The sequence below is a fragment of the Microcaecilia unicolor genome, chromosome 4, assembly GCF_901765095.1.
Source record: "Microcaecilia unicolor chromosome 4, aMicUni1.1, whole genome shotgun sequence".
Taxonomy (NCBI): Eukaryota; Metazoa; Chordata; class Amphibia; order Gymnophiona; family Siphonopidae; genus Microcaecilia; species Microcaecilia unicolor.
This window is the reverse complement of record NC_044034.1, coordinates 356,249,287-356,275,103: the sequence shown is the minus strand read 5'-3', so window position 1 is coordinate 356,275,103 and position 25,817 is coordinate 356,249,287. Positions and strand designations below refer to the sequence as shown.

Below are 25,817 nucleotides of genomic sequence, written 5' to 3'. Positions count from 1 at the left end.
TTGTTTCTTTTACTTGGTGTAGCTGTCAAGACCCATTGTTTTCCTTCAACTTTAGTTGTTCTTTGGTGCTCCCCTAAAAAAAGCTGTTATTCCAGGCAATTGCCTAGGCCATAGTTGGGCAGGCCCTGATCACAACTAGTAATCAAGAAAGCATGACAGAGGAAAAAAGGAGCAAAATATTTTTTTTTTAATGATGATAAAAGTCAAAAAGCCATGCCTTCTATTGGATGGAGAACATGTGGGTTGAAAGAATTGTTGAAGAAAACTTAGCTCAAGCCTAGATACCAGTAGGTACCTCTCAGTCTGCCAGGAAACAGCTAAGCTGCCACAACAGAACTCTGCCCTTCTGTGACTTCCTGTACGTTAAGAGTTTGTCAGCTCCGTCTTGATTAATATTCTAGTGTCGCAAAATGCATGCACGAAACAATTACTGAACAGTGATATCTAGTGCGTTTATCAACCAGTTACATTAAAGAGTCTGTAGAATTCTGTATGTTCTCTCTTTAGGCTTCCTGTGCTACATGTCATTTCCGGTTTTGAAATAAACAGAACTCCTGAAGTTGAACAGTGAATGACTCATCTGTCTGTCTTCCTTTGAGCTCGGCATATAACCAAAGCTGAAACCAAAATGCAACCTCCATAATTACATAAGTACATAAGTAATGCCACACTGGGAAAAGACCAAGGGTCCATCGAGCCCAGCATCCTGTCCACGACAGTGGCCAATCCAGGCCAAGGGCACCTGGTGAGCTTCCCAAACGTACAGACATTCTATACACGTTATTCCTGGAATTGTGGATTTTTCCCAAGTCCATTTAGTAGATGTTTATGGACTTGTCCTTTAGGAAACTGTCTAACCCCTTTTTAAACTCTACTACTACTACTACTTAACATTTCTAGAGCGCTACTAGGGTTACGCAGCGCTGTACAAATTAACAAAGAAGGATGGTCCCTGCTCAAAGGAGCTTACAATCTAAAGGACGAAATGTCAAGTTGGGGTAGTCTAGATTGCCTGAGTAGAGGTGTAGTGGTTAGGTGGGCTTTGAGCAATGATTTGAAGATGGGCAGGGAGGGGGCCTGGCGTATGGGCTCAGGGAGTTTGTTGCAAGCATGGAGTGAGGCGAGGCAGAAAGGGCGGAGCCTGGAGTTGGCGGTGGTGGAGAAGGGTACTGAAAGGAGGGATTTGTCTTGAGAGCGGCGGTTACGGGTAGAGAGGTAAGGAGGGGCTGCAGATCGAGTGCATTTGTAGGTTTGTAGTCTGCCAAGCTAACCGTCTTCACCACGTTCTCCGGCAACGAATTCCAGAGTTTAATTACGCGTTGGGTGAAGAAAAATTTTCTCCGATTTGTTTTAAATTTACTACACTGTAGTTTCATCGCATGCCCCCTAGTCCTAGTATTTTTGGAAAACGTGAACAGACGCTTCACATCCACCTGTTCCACTCCACTCATTATTTTATATACCTCTATCATGTCTCCCCTCAGCCGTCTCTTCTCCAAGCTGTATAGCCCTAGCCTCCTTAGTCTTTCTTCATAGGGAAGTCGTCCCATCCCCGCTATCATTTTAGTCGCCCTTCGCTGCACCTTTTCCAGTTCCACTAAATCTTTCTTGAGATGCAGCGACCAGAATTGAACACAATACTCAAGGTGCGGTCGCCTTGAGTATTGTGTTCAATTCTGGTCGCCGCATCTCAAGAAAGATATAGTGGAACTGGAAAAGGTGCAGCGAAGGGCGACTAAAATTCTCCATCTGATTTTGTACAAATACAAGTAATCCACCACTAACAAACAAAAGAAGAATAATTAATGCAGCTGAAAAAAAAATCCTACACCTTAAGTCCCTGGAGAAATATTTACTGCAGGACATATTTAAAAAGCCTACCTTCTTCACAATTGTAATGATTTCACCCTCTTTGATTGTCAGTTCATCTTCATTCTGTGCTTCATATGGAAATAACACTTTGCAATATTCCTTACCTGGAAGAAAAGAAAATACAAATTTCTGCCCCCTGCTTTTCATTTTCTCAATTTCCTTTCAAAGTTCATTTGCATCTTTGCCCTTCCTAACATCATCCACGTACACAGACATCACATGTTGTGGGAAGGGACAACCTTTGGAACACCAGAATTTCTGAAGAATAGTTAAGGGTTAGGCAGCTACACTGTAATCCCCAAAAATAAATACTATCATGCATTTTGCGGAAGGATCAAATACCATTTTGGAGGGAATAAATTGGCAATAACCAGGAAGGAAAAATAACCCGAGGGACAGTTAAGGAAGTACATCCCTGCTGCTATTAGCTTGCTTTCCACCCCCCTCCCCCCATCCATTCAAGAAACTCAAGGTGAGCTAAAATTAAAACCTTTATCTCCTGTACTCTACCACACATCAAGTCACATTTACCATAAGATTGCAATACAGGGCCGGCCCACTGGCTTGGTAGCAGTATTGCCCATTACTATATATGGAAGGACCTGTGTGAGTCTTTGCTTAGATTGGCCAGGATTGGGGTATGCTGCAGAGGCAGCACTCAGTTTCTAGTAAGAGACTGGGAAACAACAATGGCTGTCTGATTAGAGGATTCCGGAACAAGCCCTGGCCTAGACTGTTACTGCAATGTCTGGTCAAAATCAAACCTGGAGAAGATTTTTTTTTTTTTTAAAGAGAGAAAACTTCCTTGGATAGCTGCAAATGAAGGCTCATGGCGTCAGATCCCAGACCTGATTCAGACAGATTGGAAGTCCAAAAGGAGCAGAAAAAGAACTGTCGGGTTAAAATAAAAGACACTAAGGGGCACTTTTACTAAGCCGCATAGGCGCTTACGCGTGCCCAGCGTGCGCCAAATTGGACTTATCGCCGGTTACCGTGTGGCCCTTACAGTAATTTTTTATTTTCTGACGCCCAGCAGCTATGCGCATCTAGTAGAATTAGACGTGTGTAGACCATTACCGCGCGGTAGGTCAATGGCTTGCGCTAAGGTCTCAGACACAAAATGGACGCGCGGCAATTTTTATTTTGCTGCGCGTCCATTTTCGGCAAAAATTTGTTTAAAAGGCATTTTTTGTAGGTGCGCTAAAAAATAAATTTGCATGTGCCAAAAACACGTGTCCACACTACCGCAGGCCATTTTTCAGCGCACCTTAGTAAAAGGACCCCTATATAAATAAAAAAACAACAGTCTGCCAAAGAGTACATCAGCCTTACCCTTTGATCTGCTGTCAGGTTCTATTTTCATGGAGTCCTGAGTTGCCATAGCTGGAGATAATTTCTTCCCAATTGTCTGAAATAAAGAAATTACTTCATCTAACTCTTCCCTTCAGTAATCTTGCAAAGAACAATCAACAAATTATTTTAGGATGCAAAACCAGAAGGGAGCTGTGAAGATTCGGAACCACGTTCATTAAACCAATTTTATGGTCTTAACTGCACTGTAGGGTGTCTTAAACTGCGCACAAGGGCAAGTTCTGCACTTGGGCATTGGTGGAGTGGCTCACAAGACCGGCAGTCAGGTAGTCCTCTGCTCCACAGCAATACAAGTGCATCATGGAACCAAGGCGTTCAGATCCCAAGAAAAGCAACAAGTGATCACACACAGCTGGAGTCCTCTCAGCTGCTTAAAGCACCAGTGTCTCCAACTCATTGCAAAACTGAAATCGGCAGCAAGAGACCAACAGGTGTTAACTCATATCCATCCAGGCTGAGGTCGTGAAACTTCAGGTAGATCAGACTGGGCTAAACACAAAGTGTGGCAGGTTACAGCGTTTCTTTTCCTTCTCACTCTGTATTCTAGGGCTCAGTGTTTGACACAGCAGCACCCAGCTCTTACCTGGCCAATGCTGAATGCCAGACGAGACCTAGGAGGGAGTGGCAGATGCCAGGCATTTCGTGACCATGCAATTTTTTTTCTCTCTCTCTCATTGTCTATCCTTTAACAAGGGATGGGGAAGATATCTAAATTTCTGAAATAGCTCAGCCTGCCCGGGCACATCCCTTACTGCTGGGAGAGGCTAAAAACCTGTATCAGGAGTCAGCAGAGGAGGATGGGAATCACAGTCAATCACAGAGAACTGCCAAACAAACGTCTCAGCCTTTCTGCAACATATAATAACACAGCAGACAATAGCAGGATGGCCAACCGACCCATCCGGTTTGATTGTTCACACTACCAAGCATATGCTTTAGCTGCCAGTCCCAAGGTGTGACCTCCTAAAACAGCTCTGTCCTTACCTAGGACGGTCTTGTTTGCTTTGGGAGATAAGCACATCGCTCCTCTTTGCTCCTTGCTGTACCCCTCCTTTCTCACATCTGACCACAAAGCTCTATAACAGGCCAGGGGTATAGCCAGAACTAGATTTTTGGGTGGGTGGGGCCAAACATTTCCTCTCGCTGCCATTGCCCCTGCCCCCCATCAAACCTTTGCTGACAAGAATGCTCAAGCCCCGCTAGCCGAAAACATTCTCTGCAGAAGCCCGGGACCATGCTCCACCACTGCCAACTCCAGGCTCCACTCCTTCTGCCTCGCCTCACCCCATGCTTGGAACAACCTTCCTGAGCCCTTACGCCAAGCCCCCTCCCTGCCCATCTTCAAGTCTTTGCTTCAAGCCCACCTCTTCAATGTTGCGTTCGGCACCTAACTCTTACCGTACAGTAAATCCAGACTGCCCCAATTTGACTGCCCCTTTCGGACTGACTGTTCACCTGTCTTTTAGATTGTAAGCTCATTGAGCAGGGACTGTCCCTCTATGTTAAATTGTACAGCGCTGCGTAACCCTAGTAGCGCTTTAGAAATGTTAAGTAGTAGTAGTAAGGAAGCAAGCAGGCAGATCCAGCTTCTGACATCAGCACTTCCACGCATGCTCAGTTCAATTGAATGAACTGAGAATGCGCAGAAGTGCCAGCGTTGGCGGCTGCAGCACCCCTGCCGAACTCCTGCTGCTCAAGGGCGAGGGCTCAGGCAGTGAATCTCTTTGGCTGCTGGGGCTTGAGCATCCCTGCCACCCTCGCGTTCAGTGCTGCAATTCTGGACGGGGGCCTACCTTACAACTAGTGATGGTCTAATGGCATAGCTAGGGCAGGAGTGAGCCTGAATCACTCCTGCTGCACATGCCGATTTTGCTGTCAAAATGGCTACCATGACCTCCAGCGACAGTTTTTGCAAGAATGCTGCAAGAGGTCACGGCAGCCATTTTGAGATTGCAGCTGGCATGGGTATTTATTTATTTGTTGCATTTGTATCCCACATTTTCCCACCAATTTGCAGGCTCAATGTGGCTTACATTATGCCGTAATGGCGATCGCCATTTCCGGGTACGGAATTACAAGCGGTATTGCATTAAGGCACACAAATGGTACAAAAGAATACAAGTGGTATTGCATTGAAAGTTCCTGAGTGATAAAGTGAATTATGAAATAAGTTAGATTATCAACTAAATAAAGTTCATTTCTGGCATGAGAAATAAAGTAGGAGTGACTAGGGATTTCTCCTGCCCCAACTACGCCACTAGACTACCACCAATTGTAAGGTAGGCCTGGGGAGGGAGTGAAGGATACTCTATTTGGAAGAGGAGGAGGAGTGAGCGAACAAGTCGAGCCTGCTCCTCCTATTCGTGAAATGTGTGTGTGGGGGGGGGGGGGGGGGGGGGGGGATATGGGGACTCAGTACAAAGTTTTGCAAAACGCACTGCCATTTTTCGCGGTTTCTGCACTGAAACCAAAGCTGAAATTCCGTCAGTCTCTAGCTTTAGCCTCCTGGATCCACTCCTGGAAGGCACTTCAAGCAAATTCTGTGAAAAATTAATTGATGTTGCCACAGTCCTCTGCTTTAGGGCCTCGTATCAAATTCCCTGATTATAGAACGTATTTCCCTTCAAACAGATTTGCTTCCTGTGTATTTTCAGTGCCTCTCGGGGAACTGCTAAATTCTGTAAAGCTTCTTGCAGGGTTTATAAAAATGAAATTGCAGCGCACCTTGTCTAAAAGGTAGGACACAGCATGGCAAAGAATATTTAAGTTGTCTGCCCTAAATATAATTCTTTTCTACCTGAGGTTTCAAATAAGTTTAAGACATTTAAGGTGTAAGGAGTACTTTATATAATTAATTTGCCCTAAATACAAAACATTCAACAGGAACCACCATGAGTAACTTTCAATAGCCTTTCAAGGTTACAAGGAGGCATTAGAAGTTTTAAAATACATTAACTCGGTATCGAAATTGGCTGTGCTCTTACTTAATATAAAGAGGTGAAGATGATTTAGCTTTCACCACGCCCCTCTAGCTCATGTTTCTCACATTTGGCTCACACAGTGATACTTGGCTACATTTTCCACTCCGCCCTATTAAGTGTTTACTGGAGGGCAGAGTGTTGGAAGGCCCTAATTAAAAGCTGTTGGCTGTTTTGCATTGGAATAGTAGGTGTATGCATAGGGCATGTGTCTAACAATCTTTACTGCTATAAAGTGTAAGTAACCTAGTGTTCAGCAGCTCTAGAACAGGGATTTTAACCCAGTCCTTGGGACACACTTAGCCATAAAGTGTAAGTAACCTAGGGCAAGATGCACTAAAGACTCGTTAAAGCCCTTCCCTTACCGATTCCCTTAGCGAATCGGTAAGGAACGGGCATGCATCAAGGAATAGGAATGCAAATGAGATGCTCGTTGTAGCTCACTTGCATTCTCTATTCCGTCGTTAAACAGTCGGCCAGTCGAGCATGTGCAGAGCAGCCAAGGGTTATGCACGACCCACTCTCCCAATATCGCCGGTATCAATGCAGATGGTAATGGCGCCGTAACCACCCACCCTGAAATCCACTCGCCAACTCCCTCACAAACCCCCTCCCAAACAAACGACCCACTCTCCCAACGTCGCAAACACACCCCCTGAAATCCACTTGCCACCTCCATCACAAACGCCCTCCCACACAGAACTACCCACTCTCCCAAAGTCGCCGGCACCACAAACAACATCCCTCCCAGTTCCACCCCCCCTGAAATACACTAGCAACATCCCTCACACACACACACACACACTGTAAAAAAGGAAAAACAACATCTCTCTTACTCAGACACACACGCACACTCTGCCATGGAGAGACAGCATATCTCTGTCTCACTCACACACACTCACACTCCCCCCACTCCCCTTAATACACAAACTCTAACAAGGAAATTTAACATCTCTGTCTCCCACTCACACACTCTCCCCCCAACTAAATACAGAAGATCTACTATGGAGAATCAACATCGCTCACTCACAACCATACACACAACAAAACCCCCCCCCCCCCACACCAACATACACACACTCTGCCATGGAGAGCCAGCATCTCTCTCTCTCTCACTCACACTCCCCCCTCCACCCCCCTTAATACACAAACTCTAACAAGGAAATTCAACATCTCTGTCTCTCAAACACACACACCCAGCCCACCCCCTCCAAAACACAAACACATACACTGATGCGGAACAATGCTACTCTCCCCACCACCCCCAAAATGGCACCACTGATTGGTCATGCAACTCACACACTCCCAAGCAAAACAATAACCAAGGCCCCCCCCCAAACCCCTCCTTCCTGTACAGGGTTAAGGAAAGGGAAGTACAGGGGAAGAACGGCTATTGTCCCCCATACACTCTCACACACACAATCACTCTCACACACACTCTTTCAAACATACACACTCCGAGGAAAACCTTGCTAGCGCCCGTTTCATTATGTTCAGAAATGGGCCTTTTTTACTAGTATAATATAATGCATATTATTGTATGCCAGTTCTTGTATAACTTAAGAAGGTGGTATGTGGAAGGAAAAAGCCTCAGAGAACTTTATAGAAACATTCCGTAGTCCATTTTCAGTCATCGCCACAAAAAAAACCTTCCCACACAGCATTTACTACATTATAGCTGTACAAAAATATTTTTCATATCAACATATAATTTGAACTTAACTTTCAATTTTCTGTGTGAGTCTTGCTGCTTTATTAAGGTTCTTGCTCCAATGCTGGCCAGCGTTTTGTGATATTCAATTTAAATTGCTGACTCAGAGAGTGAACTAGACCTCGTCTATCATGCAGTCTTCTATCAGCCAACAGCTTTCCCCCTCCACATACCTTCCTCTTAAGTCACACAAGAATTGGAATAGAGTAATATATATATTGCCCTCCCCTTGCTCCTTCTCATCCAGTACTTCCCTCACCCTTAATTGTCTTGTTTGTTTGTATTTTCAGACTGTAAGCTCTATGGAGCAGGGACTGTCTTTCTGTGTCAGGTGTTCAGCGCTGTGTGCGTCTGGTAGCGCTATACAAATGCTAATAATAATATTTTATTTATTTGTTACATTTGTATCCCACATTTTCCCACCTATTTGCGGCTCAATGTGGCTTACATAGTACCGTAAAGGCGTTCGCTGATTCCGGTATAAACAGTTACACAGTGATGTTGTGGTAGAATGAGGTTCATATGGAACAGACATATTAGGGAATTGTATAGAGGAAGAGTTACGTTATGTCCATTACGTGCTTTGGTTTCGTAGTGTTGCAGGGTTCAGGCATTTAAGTTGGGTCGGTAGGGTATACCTTTTTGAACAGGTAAGGTTTTAGTGATTTCTGGAAGTTTAGGTGGTTATACATTGTTTTCATGGCTTTTGGTAATGCGTTCCATAGTTGTGTTGCTTATGTAGGAAAAACTGGATGCATGAGTTGATTTGTATTTGAGTCCTTTGCAGCTTGGGTAGTGGAGGTTTAGATATGTTCGTGTTGATCCGGTTGTATTTCTGATTGGTAGGTCGATGAGGTCTGTCTTGTATCCCGGGGCCTCGCCGTAGATAATTTTATGAACCAGGGTGCAGATTTTGAAAGCAATACGTTCCTTGATTGGGAGCCAGTGCAATTTTTCTCGGTGGTTTGTTTGTTACTCTTTCCCTGGTTTGAGTTGTTCTGTTTGATACCCAGCAGCAAATCAAAGCAGAGGTAGTCCAGAGAAGGAGAAGGTTCAAGTTTAGCCACAAGTAGATTCCTTCTCTGGATCACCTCTGATTTGTTTTTTTGTGGTGTGTGTTTGCAGAGTGTTCTGCTTCTGTTTTTGTCGTCCTATTTGATACCGAGCCATCTTTTTGCACAACAATGTGAAAAATGTTGCAACTGTTCCACTCATTGGATGGTCAAAGTTTGTGTGTGTGTGTAAATATATACACTATATTTACCGCGTATGCATGATACACATTATGGGGTGAATTCTACATTTGATGCCAAAAAATAAATCGGCACTGAAAAAAAGCGCTATTCTATAAACCAACTTAAAGTTAGGTACAGTTTAAAGAATAGCACTTATGCCCAGGAATCGCGCCTAACTTTAGGTGCAGCCATTTGCACCAATTGTACGGTGGAGAAAATCTTTGCACCTAAATCAGACAAGTATCTGCATATTCTACAACTACCTGCGTAAATTTTGGAAATGCCTTCTTTCGGCACATGAACCTCTCATTTCCGTGGCCCCTCTTTGAACTCGTGCCTAAATTAACATGTGTACATTTGCGTATGTCTAGTAGTGCTATAGTAATAATAAGTAGTAGTAGAAGTAATTATTGACTAATTAGTGACAACTTCTTAGCAAGCCAATTCTGGGTGCTAATTAGCTCATTATACAATTAAATTGCGCACGCACTCAAATTTGCATATGCAATTTTTATTAACTTTCATGGAATTCAGGTGTATATACTTATATAATCCTTACAAAATTAGATATCCAGATATATTTTATACAAATACAAGAGGGGTTATACAGATTTGTAACAGATCGATGCATAAGAAAACAGATCCAGACAAAAAGTCCCAAACTTCTTTATTACAAGCTATATCTGACATAGTCCACGTTTCCCCCAACAAGGGCTGCCTTCAGGGGTATACAACTAAAAACAAAAAACTAAATTTATAATTAAATCATAAAATGTATAAAAATTAAAACAAAAAACATATAGAATGTTTAGGGTCCAGGCAAGGTTTTATGTACACTAACAAACAGCATAACTGCAGAATATACTACTACTACTACTTGACATTTCTAAAGCGCTACTAGGGTTATGCAGCGCTGTACAATTTAACATAGAAGGACAGTCCCTGCTCAAGGAGCTTACAATCTAAAGGACAAATGTACAGTCAGTCAAATAGGGGCAGTCTAGATTTCCTGAAAGGTATAAAGGTTAGGTGCCGAAAGCAACATTGAAGAGGTGGGCTTTGAGCAAAGATTTGAAGATGGGTAGGGAGGGGGCTTGGCGTAAGGGCTCAGGAAGTTTATTCCAAGCATAGCGTGAGGCGAGGCAGAATGAGCGGAGCCTGGAGTTGGCGGTGGTGGAGAAGGGTACTGAGAGGAGGGATTTATCCTGTGAGCGGAGGTTACGGGCGGGAACGTAAGGGGAGATGAGGGTAGAGAGGTAATGAGGGGCTGCAGACTGAGTGCATTTGTAGGTAAGAAGGAGAAGCTTGAACTGTATGCGGTATCTGATCGGAAGCCAGTGAAGTGACCTGAGGAGAGGGGTGATATGAGTATATCGGTTCAGGCGGAATATAAGATGTGCAGCAGAGTTCTGAACGGATTGAAGGGGGGATAGATGGCTAAGTGGGAGGCCAGTATAAATGTGACCATGCAGATAAAATATGAATAGACTAGTAAAAGTGGCCCGTTTCTGAGCAAATGAAACGGGCACTAGCAAGGTTTTTGTCGCCAACACCCCCCACCTCCTTCCCTCCCTGGCCAACCCCTTCGTTGTTCTGCCATTGCTCCGCCCCCAATGTCATGACGTTTGATGCGAGGACGGGGCCCGGAGCGATTTTCCACCCCCGCCTCCCTGCCTCCCTCCCTGCCAACCCCTTCGTTGTTCTGCCAGTGCTCCGCCCTCGAGGGCGGGGCCCGGAGCAATTTTGGTGGCTTCACCACCACGAACCTTCGAACCTTTTTGAAGGAAGTCAGGGCTTGGCTTCACTGACGTCAGTGTCCTCAGAACGTTGAGGGTGAGTTTTATTATAGTAGATAAGATAAAGATAAAACCATAATGACTGGACAAGTGTGCACCATGCAACACTTTAAAAAAAACCCCAAAGAACCTCAGCAATAAAAATATAAATATTAGCACTAATTTTTTTTTAATTAACCAACTACAATAAAATATGGAACCATAAGTTAGCAGATGTGTTAGTGTTAGGAAATGAGCATTTTTCTATTTGTTTAGTATACCATCCTGTTATGTTGAGTCAAGACTGTTCACCTTTCTTAAATTTTGTGGATTACATTGCCAGTTAAGACGGAGAGTTTGATTGTGTTAGATTTTAATTTCCCCTAATGCACCTTTTCCTCATATATCGTTCGATGCTTTGTCAGCAGTAGGTTTATATCAGGTAGTAGACCAGTCAACCCATGCAGCTGGTCATATATTGGGATCTTGTATTTATGCCATTAGTTTGGCTTCCAGTAGTTATGATGCAATTACGGCCTATCGTTTGGACTGATTATTATTTGATATTGCTAGATATTCCATCACTATAAATTACTACGAATGGGAAGGCTGTAGGCAGTGGCGTTCCTAGCGTGGATGGCACCTGTGGCGGATCGCCGATGTGCCCCCCCCCCGCCAGCGAAATGACACCTTCCCCCCCCTCCGGTGAAATGACACCCCCCGGGTGCACGCCGCTGGGAGTAGGGGTGCTGCGGCGCGCGCCTGTGGGCTCCGACTTCGCAAACTTCACTCGTTCGCTGCAGCTCCCTCTGCCCCGGAACAGGAAGTAACCTGTTCCGGGGCAGAGGGAGCTGCAGCGAACGAGCGAAGTTCGCAAAGTTGGAGCCCACAGGCGTGTGCTGTGGCACACCCCAGCGGCGTGCACCCGGGGCGGACTGCCCCCACCGCCCCCCCCCTTGGTACGCCACTGGCTGTAGGTACTGCTAAGGTCGTCACACTGAAAATGGACCTCTTGACCTTGTTAGCCACTCAGTCTCCCTTGTTAGGTGGTGTTTCCGCTTTGAAACCTGAAGAGATGGTAGGCCATTGGAATCATTCCTTGCCAACAGCATTAGATGATGTCACTCCGTAAAAGGTCATTGTGAAGGCTGGTGGTAGCCCTTTGCCATGGCTTACTGCTGCATTGCACCAATTGAGACATGAGTTATGGCAAATGGAGAGGGAGCGGAGGCATACTTGAGATAATGAGGTGCATGATAAAATTTAAGGAGTATACACTGATGTGGCTAATGAGAGAAACCATTTTTATCAGAGGAATATTGGGGAATCCTTAAACCGTCCTAGGGAACGGTTTTTAACTGTTCATTCGTTGAACCAGGAGCATAAGTCATTGGGGAGTCCTTTTACTAAGGTGCAGCAAAAAGTGACCTGAGGTAGTATGGGCGCATGTTTTTGGCACACACCAGGCCAGTTTTCACCGCGTCTAGGAAAAAGTTCTTTTTTCAATGGGCCGGGAAAAGGGCCTGTGGTAAAACTGAAATCAGTGCGCACCTATTTACGGCCTAAGCCCTTAATGCCACCCATTGATCTGGCAGTAAGGGCTCACAAGCTACACTGTGCAGTGACTGGTCGGCTTGCACCAACTGCCGATTAATGCCAGAAATGCCACGTGTGGTAGGAAATTAAAAAAATATTTTGTCCCGGCATTATGGGCACGTGCCAAATCCGAAAATATCACCAGGAGGGCGTGTTAGCTCCGCTCATTCTGCCTCGCCTCACCCTATGCTTGGAACAACCTTCCTGAGCCCTTACGCCAAGCCCCCTCCCTGCCCGTCTTCAAGTCTTTGCTTAAAGCCCACCTCTTCAATGCTGCGTTCGGCACCTAACCCTTACCGTTCAGTGAATCCAGACTGCCCCAATTTGACTGCCCCTATCGGATCTATTAGATTGTAAGCTCTTTGAGCAGGGACTGTCTCTCTTTGTTAAATTGTACAGCGCTGCGTAACCCTAGTAGCGCTCTAGAAATGTTAAGTAGTAGTAGTAGTAGTGGTAGTCTCATGTTGGCATGCGCTGCACGTGCGTAGAGCCTACCCCACCTTTGTAAAAGGGACTCTGGAAGCGTATTTCTTATTTACGCCTGATGACTGGGTGTTTTTTTTTTGAGAAAAAACATTTGTCACATCATTGAGTCTCTTCCGCCTCAGCGTGACCTTTTGAGGAGTTGAAAAGAAATGGAAATGAGACCTTATTTGTAAACATGTCGACAAACTGCTTGAATTGTAGTCCTGAATTATTAAGACACATGGAGAAGTTATCTGTTCCAGCTTTGACTATCATTGTTAATTCATTCTTAAAAAATGGTAGGCTACCTGCAGAACTGAAAATAGCTACTGTTCGTCCAGTAATTTAAAAAAAAAAATTCCTTGGGGTTTGGGGAGATCTCCAATTTTCATCCAAATTCCTCATTACCAGTATTAGCTATGCTTGCTGAAAAATCTGTGTATGTACAATTAAATGATCATTTGTCCTGCTGCTCTATGCTGGATCCATATCAGTATGGATTCCACAAGGTCCATAGAACAGAAGCATTGGTAGCCGCCACCATGGATGAAGTGTGTCACGGACTGGACCAACATACGTATTTTTTTTCTTGATATTTCCGCAGTGTTTTGGTTGGAAGAATATATCTAATTCATGTTGGGGACAGTTTATCACTGGTCCATGTTAGAATTGGGGTCCCCCAAGGGTCAGTCCTTTCGGCTATACTATTTAATTTATTTATTCATACTTGTATCCCACAATTATCCAAAAACGAGTTTTGGTTCAATGTGGCTTACATTTAACAGTTGTTAGAGATTATGTTGATTCAATTACATTTGTAAGGTCGTATGATGCTGTGTTTTACAGTGGTTGGCAAGATAAACTATTAGTGTGTATGGAATAGTCATTAGGTTTCTTGAGAAGATATGTCTTAGTTAATTTCTTAAATGAAAAGATGTGTTACAGTTAGAGGTTGTGTTGTGTATTGTTGTTCCAGAATGATTATGGCATATTTTACTCATAGAATTTCCTGAAGAGGTAGGTCTTTAGGTCTTCTCTGAACTGGAGGTAGTTCGTGATGCTTCTTATGACTATGGGAATTGAGTTCCACCATTTTGAGCCCAGGTAGCTAAATCCCGCTGCTTGTTCAGTCCGTTTTTGCAGTTGGGCAGGTAAAGTAGTAGGTAACCTCTGGTTCCTGGGTTTGCATTTCTTGGTGATAGTTTGATCATGTGTAGCATGTAGGCCGGTGACATGCCAAACAGTATTTTGAAGATGACTGTGCTGGTTTTAAAAAATAGTCTGGCCTTGATTGGGAACCAATGTAGCATTATGAGTAGTGGGGTTGCTCTACCATATTTTGACTTTTTGAATATCAATCTCACTGCTGTGGTTTGGACTGTCTGCAATGATCGTAGTAGGCTTTCTTTGCAGCCTGCGTGTGCTGCATTACAGTAGTCTAGTAGGAGTCTGGTTTTGTCTCGGTTCAGTTCAGGGGCGTAGCCAGCCTTCCATGGGGGAGGGGTCCAGAGCCCGGGGGAGGGGGCACATTTTAGCCCTCCCCCCGGCGCCGCCCCCCCACCGCCGACATTGCCGCCCCCCCTCCCCGCCGCCACTGCAGTCTACCTTTACTTTTGCTGGCGGGGGATCCCACTCCCTGCCAGCCAACGTCTTCTTCTCAGTCGCTTCCTGCTTTTCAATTTGTTTGCTGACGTCCTGCATGTTGTACGTGCAGGACGTCAGCAAACAAATTGAAGAGCAGGAAGGACTGAGAAGACGTCAGCTGGCGGGGAGTGGGATTCCCCGCCAGCAAAAGTGAAGGTAGGCGGCGGCGGGGGCGGATTCGCCGGGAGGGGGGTCCTGGGGTGAATCTGCGGGGGCCCCGGCCCCCTCAGGCCCCACGTAGCTACGCCACTGGTTCAGTTTAAGTTTGACAGTTGTGGACAATTTTCTCCGAGGTCGAGTCCTTCTTTGGACTTTTCCAGTATCTCTGTGATGCTGTTGTTGAAAGGTGTGTAGATGACATCGTCTGCTTATATGAATGGGTTTAAACCCAAATTTGTATTTGAGTCTACTATGCAAGTTGTATTTTGTGGAGTTTATGCCGATGATACACAATTTTTTGTTCCATTAATGCCTTCAACGGCTGAAAATATAGCACAGATACAGGAGAAATTTGAGGGGATATTGAAATGGATGGGAAGCAACTGCTTGCAGTTAAACGTGAGTAAAACTGAAGTGTTTGTCTCCTCTGGTAATACCTCAAATCTCCCCTCAACTATTTCCTTGGCTGGAACTTCTATTACTGTTTCTGATGGGGTTCAGGCTTTGGCTGTTCATGATTAAAAATTCGTACTTTTAAGTTGCATCTATTAAGTAAGAATAGAATTATGCTGTGTGTCTGTTTTATGGGTCTTTCAAAATTTGATCATGTTTCTCCTTTGTTGCGCTAGCTCCCTGGACCATAAAGAATCAAATTTAAATTGCTGTTGTTGGTGCATTTAGGAGTCCTTTTACTATACTGTGGTAAAAAGTGGCCTTAAGTAGTGTGGGCGAGTGTTTTTGGCGTTTTCTGGGCCCACTTCTTACCGTGGCTGGGAAAAAAGGCTTTTTTTCAATGGGGGTAGTAAATGGCCATGCACTAGAATTAAAGGTAGAACATGACCATTTTCTGCCTGAGCCCTTACTGCCACCCACTGACCTAGTGATTAGGGCTCACGCGGTACACACGCTTTATTCATGCAGCGTACGTCAATGTGACCGCTCTGCCGTTTTTCTTCACTCAACGTGTAATTAAACTCTGGAATTCGTTGCCAGAGAATGTGGTAAATGAGGTTAGCTTAGCGGAGTTTAAAAAAAGGTTTGGATGGCTTCCTAAAGGAAAAGTCCATAGACCATTATCAAATGGACTTGGGAAAAATCCACTATTTCTGGGATAAGCAGTATAAAATGTTTTGTACTTTTTTGGGATCTTGCCAGGTATTTGTGACCTGGATTGGCCACTGTTGGAAACTGGATGCTGGGCTCGATGGACCTTTGGTCTTTCCCAGTATAGCAATACTTATGTACCGCCGGGAATGCCTCCCACGGTAGAAAATAGAAAAAATATTTCCTACTGCGGGAAACAGTGCATGCCAACTTCAACACTACCGCCAGGTGGGTGCGCAGGGTGGTATTGTTGATTTGGCACACGCTACACATGCGCCACTTTGTAAAAGGGCCCCTTAGGATTCTTATCAAGACTCTTCTTTTTATTTGCACACCATTTTGCAACAATATGTGCCACCAAGGGCATTGCGCTCAGCAAGTGCTTGTGCAATTTGAATACCAGACTCAAGACATCTGCGGATGAACGTTACAAGAGCTGGTACATTCTCTGTGGCTGGTCCTTCAGAGTGGATTAAACTGCCCTAAACATTGAAGTCACAACAGAATGCTGTATCTTTTAAATCAATGCTGAAAATACTAGGACTAGGGGGCACGCAATGAAGCTACAAAGTAGTAAAATTTAAAACGAATCAGAGAAAATATTTCTTCCTTCAACGTGTAATTAAACTCTGGAATTTGTTGCCAGAGAATGTAGTAAAGGCAGTTAGCCTAGCAGGGTTTAAAAAAGGTTTGGAGGAGTAGAGCAGTAGGCCTGGGGAACTGGGTTCAATTCCCACTGCAGCTCCTTATGACTCTGGGCAAGTCACTTAACCCTCCTTCGCCCCAGGTACAAATAAGTAGCTGTATATACTATGTAAACCAGCTTGAATATAGTTGCAAAAACCACAGAAAGGTAGTATATCAAGTACCATTTCCCTTTCCTAAAAGAAAAGTCCATAAGCCATTATTAAAATGAACTTGGTGAAAATCCACTGCTTATTTCTAGGATAAGCAGCATAAAATGTATCGTACTATTTTGGGATCTTGCCAGGTACTTGTGACCTGGATTGGGCACTGTTGGAAACAGGATGCTGGGCTCAATGGACCTTCGGTCTATCCCAGTATGGAAATACTTATGTACTTATCTGCTAAGTCAGACTAGTGAACTGCCATGAACTGCCCATACTCCATTGACTTAATTGCTTTGCTGCATTTGCGAATGCCTTTTGTTTGTATTTTAGATTGTGTATGTTGCTTTGTTACTTGCCTTGGAGAAAGGCACGCTATAAATAATAAAACAAATATCCAAATTATCACAGCAGTTCAAAAAAATCTGTACAGAAAAATCAAACCAACATGAACTGCTTCAACACTTTAAATAACAACAAACCATGGTGTGAAGTATCAAAAGTCAAGACTCTTGATGCTGCACACCCTGGTTTGTTGTTATTATTTGATTGTTAGTATACCAGTGGTATTACTGTGAATCCTATATTTTATTGTTTGGTCAACATTATAACGAGCAGCATAAAAACAAACAAAACTGAGGACCACTAATCAAATTAAAAACTTAAAAGCAAAATCGGCGTTTAAAACGTACCAAGTTAGACAACAGAATTAACACAAAATACTCTTTGCCAGTACCATGAATAAGCACTGTGTAATGAGAAGGATATCTTTCCTGGTCAAAGGTCATGCTCAAAAACATGGTAGCAAATTAAAAAAAAACAGCACAGCATATATAAGAACATAAGAGCAGCCATACTGGGTCAGCTCAATGGTCCATCTAGCCCAGTATCCTGTTTCCAACAGTGGCCAATCCAGTTCACAAACATCTAAATCAACAAGCATAAATCCTAAAAAATACTGCACAATCTTAAAAAAAAATACAATAAATGTGTTTATGCCTTTAAACACACTAAAAAAAATTCTTAAAAGGCAGCAAATATAGGAAAATAGATTGTCAAAGAAAATAATTTATATAAAAAAATGCACAGACTTGTCCACAAATATGACTAAAAGCATATTACTAAATGCTCATATACATTTAGTTACCGTTTTTAGCTGTATACACCCGAGACAGCCATTGTCAGGTGAAACGTGGACTACGTCAAGTTTAGTTTGTAATAAAGAAGTTTGGGACTGTTCATCTGGAACTATTTTCTTTTCCACAGACATATTTATAGACAGGTATGAAACATTTTGGAAAACAGAAATGCAGCTGATAGCTTTTATCAATGTGGTGGGGAAAAAAAAGCTTATCTTTCCACATGTCATCCATAAAAGAAGTTATTTAAAGGTTTCACTTATTGTCTATTTTGTACGTCAGCTACTTCACAAGCAAGACTCAATAAGAAAAATTTCCATTCCAAGAACATTGGAGCACAAGGAGAATGTAAAGGAGAGAAAAAAAAAAAAACTCCTGCCAATTCACCACTGACAATTAACTAGAGCATTTCCTTTAGTAACTCAAAATAGCTGTAATCATTTGTGACCGGAGTAATCATCATTCATTCATTTTCAGCCCCTAATGCATCAAGCTATTATCACAAATCTGCTTTCTTGTGCTTAACCCTCTGCTTTCACACTGCAATTTGCTTGCCAGCGAGTTTTGTACTGCCAGGGAGAGTCCCACAGCTTCTCCTGACACAGTGTTTCCAAGCTCTCTACAGGGGAAACCTTAGAGCTCAGGCCAGGCAAAAGAACTTCCAAATCTTGGTGATCCCAAATAAAATACTCAGGGGCCGACGCACAGCGGCACCTGGTAAATAAAGGTGCCACTGGAAAAATTACCGGGTTGCAAACAGCGACCAATGCACAAAGGAGATCGCAAGCAAATGGAAGTATTTAGCCCCTGCCAGGTGCATCCTGGGATGCACTGGGAGGGGCTAAACATATAAGGAAAAACACTATATCCACGGTGAATCTCCAGACTATATGCTCAATCTGATTGACCTTCCCACCAGAAACATGTCTGAAACCTCGTGAACTTACCTCAACCTACATTACCCCAATTGCAAAGGACTCAAGTACAAAACCTATTACGGATCAAACTTCTCCTTCTTAGGCAGCCAGCTCTGCAATGCCCTCCCCAGACCTATCCGATCAATTAGGAACTACCTACCCTTCCGGAAATCACTAAAAACCCATCTGTTCAAGCAAGCCTAACCAAATGAACCAAACTAATCCTATGAACCCAATTACCCAACACTTACACATCTCTACCCACCTATATCTTTTATTATTCTGCTATACTCAATTTATATTTTCCCTATCAATAATCTGTAATCCCTATTACTATGTAAGCCGCATTGAACCTGCTTTGAGTGGGAAAGTGTGGGGTACAAATGTAATAATAAATAAATAAATATATGGTGTTTAGCCCCTCTCAGTGCATCCCAGGATGCATTGGGCAGGGGCTAAGCGCCACCATTTTGAGAAGGCCGAGCCCAGAGGCAGGAGGGAAGAGGCATTGCTCTTGCCCTCCTGCCTTTTGCAGGTCTAAGGTGCATGGGAGTGTGGGGGGTCACTAACCAGCAGGAGTGATGGTTATAGTGAAGGGGGGGGGGGATCGAGAGGTGGTCCACTAGACTACTAAGGTTCTTTTGCTTGAGGAGGGAGTGGGGGGTGTCGAGGTCCACTGGACCACCAAGGAATTTTTAAGAGATCTTTGAGGGGAGGGGGTTGGGTTGAGTCCAAGAGTTGGGGTGGGGTAGGAGGCAGTTCACTGAACCACCAGGGATTTTTGGTTACGGGAGGCTTCGCGGGCGCCGGGGGGGGGGGGGGGGGGTGCCGGAAGGGAGTACAAACAGTTTCTGCAGCTGCCTGCTTCCCTTCTCTCCAACAGCTCCAGAGCAGTCGTAAAATCTAGCTCGGATTTTACAGCTGCCCTGGAGCTGTGCATCGCATGGAATGCTCATTAGAATACTAATGAGCTCACTGTAATACATTTGGCATAAGGTTCTCGGTGGCTAACGGAACATTTTACAGCCAAAGAAAAACTCTTTGTGCATTACTTGGTGGATACCATTTGCTTTACACTGGCTACAACCAGTCTAAAGCAACGCTGACAGCGTGAGAAGCTTTGTGCATTGGTTATCGGGCCCGTTAAAGGGCCTCTAGGCTGGACTCTGATAAATACAGTACTGATCCATCCCACACCCAGAGTTAGTCACCCCTCCCCCCATGCAATCAAATGTTGGGGATAAGCTGGCGATGTCACCTCTACTGATGGCAGAAAGCCCAGTATTTCTTCTTAAGGGGTCTTTTAATTAAGCTGTGGCAAAAAGTGGCCTTACTGCATCTTTGCGCAGGCTTTTCCTGCATGCTAAGGCCATTTTTACCACAGTAGTAAAAATGGCCTTTTTCTATTTTCTGCATTAATGGCCATGCTGTAATACTGTAGATATAAATTGATGCCCACTATATAATAGCGTATAAACAGTAATACAATGATAGCGGGGTTCAGACGACTTCCCTATGAAGAAAGACTAAGGAGGCCAGGGCTTTTCAGCTTGGAGAAGTGACGGCTGAAGGGAGACATGATAGAGTTCTATAAAATAATGAGTGGAGTGGAACAGGTGGATGTGAAGCGTCTGTTCACGCTTTCCAAAAATAGTAGGACTAGGGGGCATGCGATGAAACTACAGTGTAGTACATTTAAAACAAATAGGAGAAAATCTTTCTTCACCCAACGCGTAATTAAACTCTGGAATTCATTACCGGAGAACGTGGTGAAGGTGGTTAGCTTGGCAGAGTTTAAAAAGGGTTTGGACGGTTTCCTAAAGGACAAGACCATAGACCGCTACTAAATGGACTTGGGAAAAATCCACAATTTCGGGAATAACATGTATAGAATGTTTGTACGTTTGGGAAGCTGCCAGATGCCCTTGACCTGGATTGGCCGCTGTCGGGGACAGGATGCTGGGCTTGATGGGCCTTTGGTCTTTTCCCAGTATGGCATTACTTCTGTACTTATGACCTCAGAGGTAGACCCAACAACATTAGAAAGTCACCATGACATCGTTTTATATATGGTGACGGGGTTCATACCCATCTCTTCATTGGTTATAATAAATAGTATTTGCTATGCAAATCTCTCTATATTTTTTTATATTGTTTTTTTTTTATATTTTTCAAAAGTTGTAAACTTCAATATCCATAAAGATACGGTATAAACTTGTTGTACTTAGCTTTTATAAACTCATGTCAGCTGAGAAAATAGGGCTGTGCAACAGCTTATGCAGATTCTTATAAAGCTGATATAGGGCTCCACAACCAAAATGTGCGCTCGAGAAATATAAAATACCCCAATCTATCCACCCTATCAGAGTAACTGTTCACTCGTCCTCTAGATTGTTCACTTGTCTTTAGTTTGTTCTCTTGTCTTTTAGATTGTAAGCTCTTTGAGCAGGGACTGTCCTTCTATGTTTGAATTGTACAGCGCTGCGTAACCCTAGTAGCGCTTTAGAAATGATTGTTGTTGTTTCGCCAGCAAAGCTTTTTCAAGGTATGTCCCTTTACGTCTCAAAGCGAGTATCCACTGCTCAAACTCCAGCCGCCAACAACTTTCTAATGTTGTTGGGTCTACTTCTGAGATCTGAAGAAAAAACTTTATACAGTAATCACCAATTGTGTTGTCATGCTGTAATACTGCCATTAAAAAAAAAAGTTAGTGCGAATGTACTAACCGCCACCCATTTTGTAAGCGGTAAGGGCTCACGTGCTATCCCTGTACAAACCAGTTAGTGTGTGGTAACGTAGCTGTGATGATTAGCACAGGAACGCCAATTATTTGCCCCCATACACACACCCTCAAAAAAAATGTAAAATTATCTTTTAACAGGTGTGGTAAGTGAACACACATTACGACTTAACAGCCTTCCGGAAGTTACTAAAGACCAACCTGTTTGAGAAGACGTATCACATTGAGCCATCATAAATGACCTAACATCAAAACTCTATTAGAACCAGATGAAACCGTATTCTCTACACCTGATTGCATCAATCAATTTGTCACCAATGAACATTAACGCATCGCCCCTTTATCTCTTATGCCTGTAATGAACTGTTTATCCAATCTACTTTATAATTCACTTTAACATATTTATGAACGTTAATGTAATACTACTTTGTATTTCTCATTCTGGAAATGGCGATCGCCATTATGGTATAATGTAAGCCACATTGAGGGCCAGATGCACTAAACTAAACGTGCCTTTAACGACCCTTTAACAAGCCTTTAACGAACAAGTTTTTAACCGTGGCATGTACTAAAGGCCATTTTCCGACGGCGGTAGCAGCTATCAAAAACGGAATGCAGATGAGCAAATTGTGCAGAAACCCTATTGTAATGAGATGCACTAACCTTTTCCGATTGCCTTAACGGTGGAAATCGCCGGAAAATTTAACGAGAGGTTGTACCTCTCGTTGGGGCCGCGCTACATCGAAAAATTGTCAAAAACGTATGTCATATACGCGTGTTTTTCAATCAGCTGATATCAGAGAGTGCAGTTGAAGGTGTGCATCACAAAAATAACCTACGTAGGTTACTTATGTCAGACGAGGGCGGGCCCAGGAGGAAAGGAGAGATGCCCGAAGACTCGGCGAAGGGCGATCAGCTGTTCTTCTTGCCCGTGCAGCGCCTTCACACAGAGGTGAGAGGCGCTGCGCGGGCCCGGTGGAGGGGGGGAGAGGCGGCAATGACCTCAGGGAGGGCGGTGCACGGGGGCGGAGGATGGTGGGAGGCGGAGCTGAGCTGAGGAGAAGAGAGGAAGGGAGGGGGGCCGGGGCAGCTTAAAGTTTTGATTTTTGGGAAGCGGGGAGAGCAGCAAGGATGTCCATAAAGGACATGTTTGTTTTTTTTTTAATTCTTACGCACATTAGCCACACTGATAACGTGTGCTTTCTGTGTGCATGCGTTTCCTACTCCGCTACGGGGGATTGCACCAGATTAGTGAAACTTTGATGCATCCGAGTTTTGAATACCGCACCAAACATTTCTGAGGTGTGTTTTTAGTGCATTCTTCATTTTTTCAAATTCAGTAAGCACTTTTACGTTTTAGATTCTTTTACGTTGGGTTGATGCATCTTGCCCTGAGCCTGCAAAAAGGTGAGATAATGTGGGATACAAATGCAACAAATAAATAAATAAATAAATTTACTGCACGATGCTTGAACGCATCCGCAGTACGCCATTTTAAGCTGCGTTAGGCATGCATTAGCGTCTAACGCAGCTTGGTAAAAGGGCCTCCTAAGTTACAGAATTACTGCTCTGCAACAGGTATTGGATAACCCAGCATACATGCTAATATTTAGGAGGACTGTCTACAGCACCTGATACCATACTAATTGCAGAGGTATAAAATACAAATCCTCACATGCCACCAGCCTCTCCTTTATAGGCGCACAACTTTGGAACTCACTACCCAAAGACCTGAAACTCACAGAAAACTACCTACAATTTATTATTTTTGTTACATTTGTACCCCGCTCTTCCCCACTCATGGCAGGCTCAATGCGGCTTACATGGGGCAATGGAGGGTTAAGTGACTTGCCCAGAGTCACAAGGAGCTGCCTGTGCCGGGAATCGAACTCAGTTCCTCAGTTCCCCAGGACCAAAGTCCACCACCCTAACCACTAGGCCACTCCTCAGAAAAAAACCCTGAAAACACATCTTTTCAAGGTCTTTCCCCCCTGGATCTGCCTAATCCCACACCACCATACATCACGAAATGTTCAGAAATGGAAAACAATAATATTAACCTCTCTCACAATATGCTAATATATCAACCTAAATGTTTATTGTATTTCTGAATTATGTACTAGACTTCTACAAATCTAAATTTTGTAACTGCCTTTTTAGCAGTATGTAAGCCACATTGAACCTGCCATACGGTGGGAAAATGTGGGATACAAATGCAATAAATAAATAAATTAAAAATTAAAAAAAAAAAAAGCCTGATCTGCGATTATACTGGTACTCAGGTTTTTAAATACTTTCCAAAAGGGATTATTAGCCTTATAAGGTCGCCATATCTCTGTGATCCCTCTTAACAGCTTCTGAATCACTAGTCCAATTTCAATCAGCTGTGTTACAAATAACAGGGCACCCAGTGGCCTCTGACTAATGCTTTTCATCTAACGTTTACACTTCATTTTTTTCCTTTTTTTCTACTTCTTATAAGGAAAGAGACCAACCGAGTTCAGGTTAGTTCCATGGAAATCTCAGGGAGTTTAAAGTACTTACAGGTAGCTCCATTTTACACAGAGCGGAGATCGGAATTGAGACATCCGGGTCAGGACCTGATCAGTTCCAGTGGTATTTTGGACGAGGCTCTGCTGACGCATTTTTTTTTTCAAAAATACCTACAGGACTGCGCATGTAGCTGCTAGCACGTGCAGCGGGTACAACCATATTATATTTTATTTAAAATCTTTATATACCCTTTCCTTGAGCAAAGTCCAATCAAGATGGTGCACAAAATCGAACAGAATAAACTAAGGCTAGAGACTCAAGTGTTTGTATTGTTAACTAATTTCTGGTTTTAAAAGAGAAAAAAAATGAAATCAGGTGTATTATTTCCACTAATAATGGACAATAAGTATGTTTCCAACGAAATAAATTGACTATACACCTTTTTGGGTTTGAAGAAGCCAACCAGACGATCAATGTGGAATAATGATTCAGATAAATAATAACTGAGGATAATCAGGTTAATACCACGTTTTCTTTGTTTACTGTTGTTTAATTGATCTTGTCTTGTTTCACTCTCCCTATTTTGTGGTCTAAGGAAGAGAATAGAATTACCTGATTGAAATAATTCTTGTGTGCTATTTTCTCTGTATTTCTGGCAAGTTATTTTAGTGCTTGTAAAAATAAGTTGTTATATAAAAAAAAAAGAATAAACTAAGGGCTCTGTTTACTAAGATGCGCTAAAAATTAGCACGCGCTGATAGAGACATCCATATACTCCTATGGGTGTCTCTAGCATTAGCGCGTGCTAAAAACACTAGCACACCTACAGCATGGCTTAGTAAACAGGACCTTAAATACCAGATTATGTTTAAGGATTTTAAAAAAAATATATATAACAAATATAAACATTCCAGCCCTAGGTACCAGGTCACATTCCAGTCTTACCAAGAAGATAAAAACATGGAACTTAACAGATGGAAACAAACTGCTTCAGTCCTTTTCTACAAGACAGCGGAAGAAGCTCACCCTTCAAAATCTCGGGTAATTTCATTCCACCAATCAACTGCAGTTACTCCTTCACCAGGTCTCCCTTTCCCTTACATCTCTGCTGGGACAGCCTAGCTGATTACTCTATGAAGAGCGTTCAGGATGATTTCTAGTACATCCATTGAAAATAAATGGCACTGATCCAGCAGCTTCCACATGAAGCACTTAGGATATGAAAGTGGTAACTTTGCTACGTCCATCTGTAGCTGTCCCATTCCATAAACCTAAGGGGGGGGGGGTAATTCTATAGAGACTCCCTAAAGTTAGGTGCTGGGATGATGCACGCTAAGGGGCAGATTCTATAAAACGTGCTCAGAAATAGGTGCCGAAAAAAGATCAGCGCTAAGAGTGATTCTATAAAGGGAATACTCCCTTATAGAACCGTGCATGGTTCTATAAGGGAGTGCGCCCTTTATAGAACGGCCCTTTTACTAAGCAGCAGTAGGACTAACGCGCGGGTAGTGCGCGCCAAATCAGCACTACTGCAGAGGTAGGTAGCGTGGGTGCCCAGCAATAATTCCGAATTTGGTGCATGCTGTTCCCTGTGGAAGAAAATAGTTGTCTATTTTCTACTGTGGGGGGCGTTTCCAGCGGTAATCAGCAGGGGGCCACACTGTCACGCGCTGATCATCACATGAGCCCTTACCGCCAAGTAAATAGGTGGCGGTAAGGGCTCAAGCAGTAAATAGCAGTGGGCTACTTTTAATTTAGTGCACAAACATT

The 25,817-nt window shown here is 43.5% G+C and overlaps 1 protein-coding gene across 6 annotated transcripts in view; it reads right to left on the bottom strand.

Moving 5' to 3' along the window:
- The window catches only part of SH3KBP1 (SH3 domain containing kinase binding protein 1), a 513,036-nt gene that overhangs the window by 94,260 nt on the left and 392,959 nt on the right, over positions 1 to 25,817 (bottom strand). For all 6 annotated transcript variants that reach the window (XR_003942025.1, XM_030202268.1, XM_030202267.1 and 3 more), the window contains 2 exons: positions 3,205 to 3,280; positions 1,882 to 1,976 (listed from right to left, as the gene is read on the bottom strand). Coding sequence is in view for 5 of the 6 variants with exons in the window: in XM_030202268.1 (XP_030058128.1) it covers positions 1,882 to 1,976; positions 3,205 to 3,280 (171 nt within the window). In the remaining variant the exon portion in view is untranslated. The remainder of the gene's footprint in view (positions 1 to 1,881; positions 1,977 to 3,204; positions 3,281 to 25,817) is intronic.